The following is a 2,199-nucleotide window of genomic DNA, read 5'->3' on the forward strand; positions in this document are numbered from 1 at the left end:
GTGTAATGTAATAGATAATTGATGTAGTTTGAATGGTAGGCATTTTCTTGAGGCATATCCTGTTACTATCAGAAATGTACATCCCTCAAAGAAACTGAAAACTTTCGGTCTTGGAGTTACTCTTTGGATTCCCATTATGATAAACTGGAGGGCCACTTGTGGGGTTTGTGACCTTGGGGAAAATCATAATGGGAGCTCCATGCTGCATTCAAACAGTACAATTGGACCCACTGTATTGGCCACCAAGTGTTCGAAGATAAGCAAGAATCAATTGGTAGTGTTGCTTTCCTTGTGCTCAATTCTGTGTCTCGTTACTGTAGGTAATGCCAATCAATGCTCTGGCTGCTCTGGTCTCTATCACCGTTTCATCCAGACTAGAAGGTGGTGATCTGAGTTCACACTTGCAAGAGACTTTCTTTTTTTTTTCTAATTTATTTTATTTGTATGCCTCTCAACTCAAAGCCTGGAAAATCGTGTCTTACTATTACCAACCAAACAAAAGTTGTCTGAAATAATCGGAATTGGTAGAAAATAGATTGATGAGAACAGGAGTTTTTGAGGTAAAATTTATGGTCACTTTGAAAAGTTGGAAAGCAGGAACAACGAAAATCCTATTACTGATATGCTGTTACAAAAGTGAACCTAAAAAGGCCAAGATACCCATCATTTTCCAGCAGTTGCTAGCTGCCATAGCAGCGTAGAAACCGTGAAATTTAGCAAATCAACAACACAAAGCAATAATACATTTTGGTTGAGAGTTTTCAATTCAGCCCTATTCATTCTCCTGGAGTTCTTATTCATTAGCACATACATCAGACCGTAGCTGCTCATGATTGATTAGAAAGACTGATAACAACAATTACATGGAAAAGGGGACCATAACATGCATACATAAGATTAAAATATATATGGGATTTGGTTGAAATCATCGACCGTTTCGTGGCGGCTGAATAATTGAGATGACGAACTGTGGCAGAAGATATCATTGAAATCATTGGAGGAAGTGCAAAAGTCAGGGAATGGAGGGAGGCTAACATGGGCATGCAAGATATCAGGAGAAGGGAGAACAGTAGCAGCAGCGTGACATCGTGCAAGACGGTCCTTAGCAATGGCGAGATCATGTTGAAGCTCGACCATCTTCCTCTGCAACAGAGCTATGGCACCAATGCATCCATAAACGGGGTCTCTGAGCCTTGCCTCGGCCTCATACGCGAGAGAATTGACGGTGTCCTCTCTCTGCTCTTCCGACACTTCGATCAAGATCTTGCTGACATTGCTGGCTCCAAAAACCTTGTGCACCTTGGCAAACTTCTTGCACTCATCAGACCTAAAGTAAGGTGCAAAAATACAATTGGGTACGCATCTTCTCTTCAATAACTTGCAAGCTGCACATGAAGAGCTTGAACGGGGCTCATAACCCTTCATGCCTCTCACTTTCTTCCTGTGTTACTCTAAACTCTATACTCTATCCTCTATCCTTTGCGCTCATAAATATGTGGTCCTTTGTGTGCCTATTTCTATTTCCTCTCTTGGAATTTTAATATTTTAAATTAACATAATCATAATTCTATTTACAAAAAAAAAGCGATATTTTGTTTAAAAATTTGTATATATACAGCATTAATATCTCTTTCCCAATGGTCTATTTTATGAGCAATTACGTGTCATCGCCTATTAGCTCGGCTGGATTGATCACCGTGCCAGTAACAAGAAGGTAGTAGTAGCAGGTTTGGGACCTGCATGGGCCATTGCTGTCTTCTCATTTCATTTTCCATTTGCTTTTTTACAAAAGAAAATTCATTTGCCATTTTGGTTTTTCTAGGCAGTATTCATATTCAATTTCTCATTTATACCATTCATTCAAACTGGGAGTGCAAAAGTAGGTCCAAATAATTGATTCATTCAGACAATGGGTGCGATGTGTTGGTAGTTTTCAAGTCAGACATGATAGTTCATGAATAAAGATGGAATATTTTGATTGATTGAAGGAAGGAAATAATCCATTCCATAAATTTTTTAAATCATGCTTTTGCAGACAGAGAGAGAGAGAAAGAGAGAGGTAAACCAAAGAGGTATGGTCGCAAGAAGCAAATTGATGGGATCAAAATGAGTACTTTGAAATGAACTGGTTTGGCTGTATAGCATGAGTGCAGCCAAAAACCATTAAATCAACTTGTTTTCTGTATTGTTTTGTGCCCT

The 2,199-nt window shown here is 39.0% G+C and overlaps 1 protein-coding gene across 1 annotated transcript; it reads right to left on the reverse strand.

Moving 5' to 3' along the window:
• Positions 1 to 586: 586 nt before the first annotated feature.
• On the reverse strand, positions 587 to 1,502 carry LOC108327838 (LOB domain-containing protein 21). Its single transcript, XM_052873701.1, has one exon. It carries the CDS (start codon positions 1,423 to 1,425, stop codon positions 898 to 900), a length of 528 nt encoding a protein of 175 aa, XP_052729661.1. The 5' UTR covers positions 1,426 to 1,502; the 3' UTR covers positions 587 to 897.
• Between the last annotated feature and the right edge of the window lie 697 nt (positions 1,503 to 2,199).

Source organism: Vigna angularis, chromosome 2 (genome assembly GCF_016808095.1).
Source record: "Vigna angularis cultivar LongXiaoDou No.4 chromosome 2, ASM1680809v1, whole genome shotgun sequence".
NCBI classification, from domain to species: Eukaryota; Viridiplantae; Streptophyta; class Magnoliopsida; order Fabales; family Fabaceae; genus Vigna; species Vigna angularis.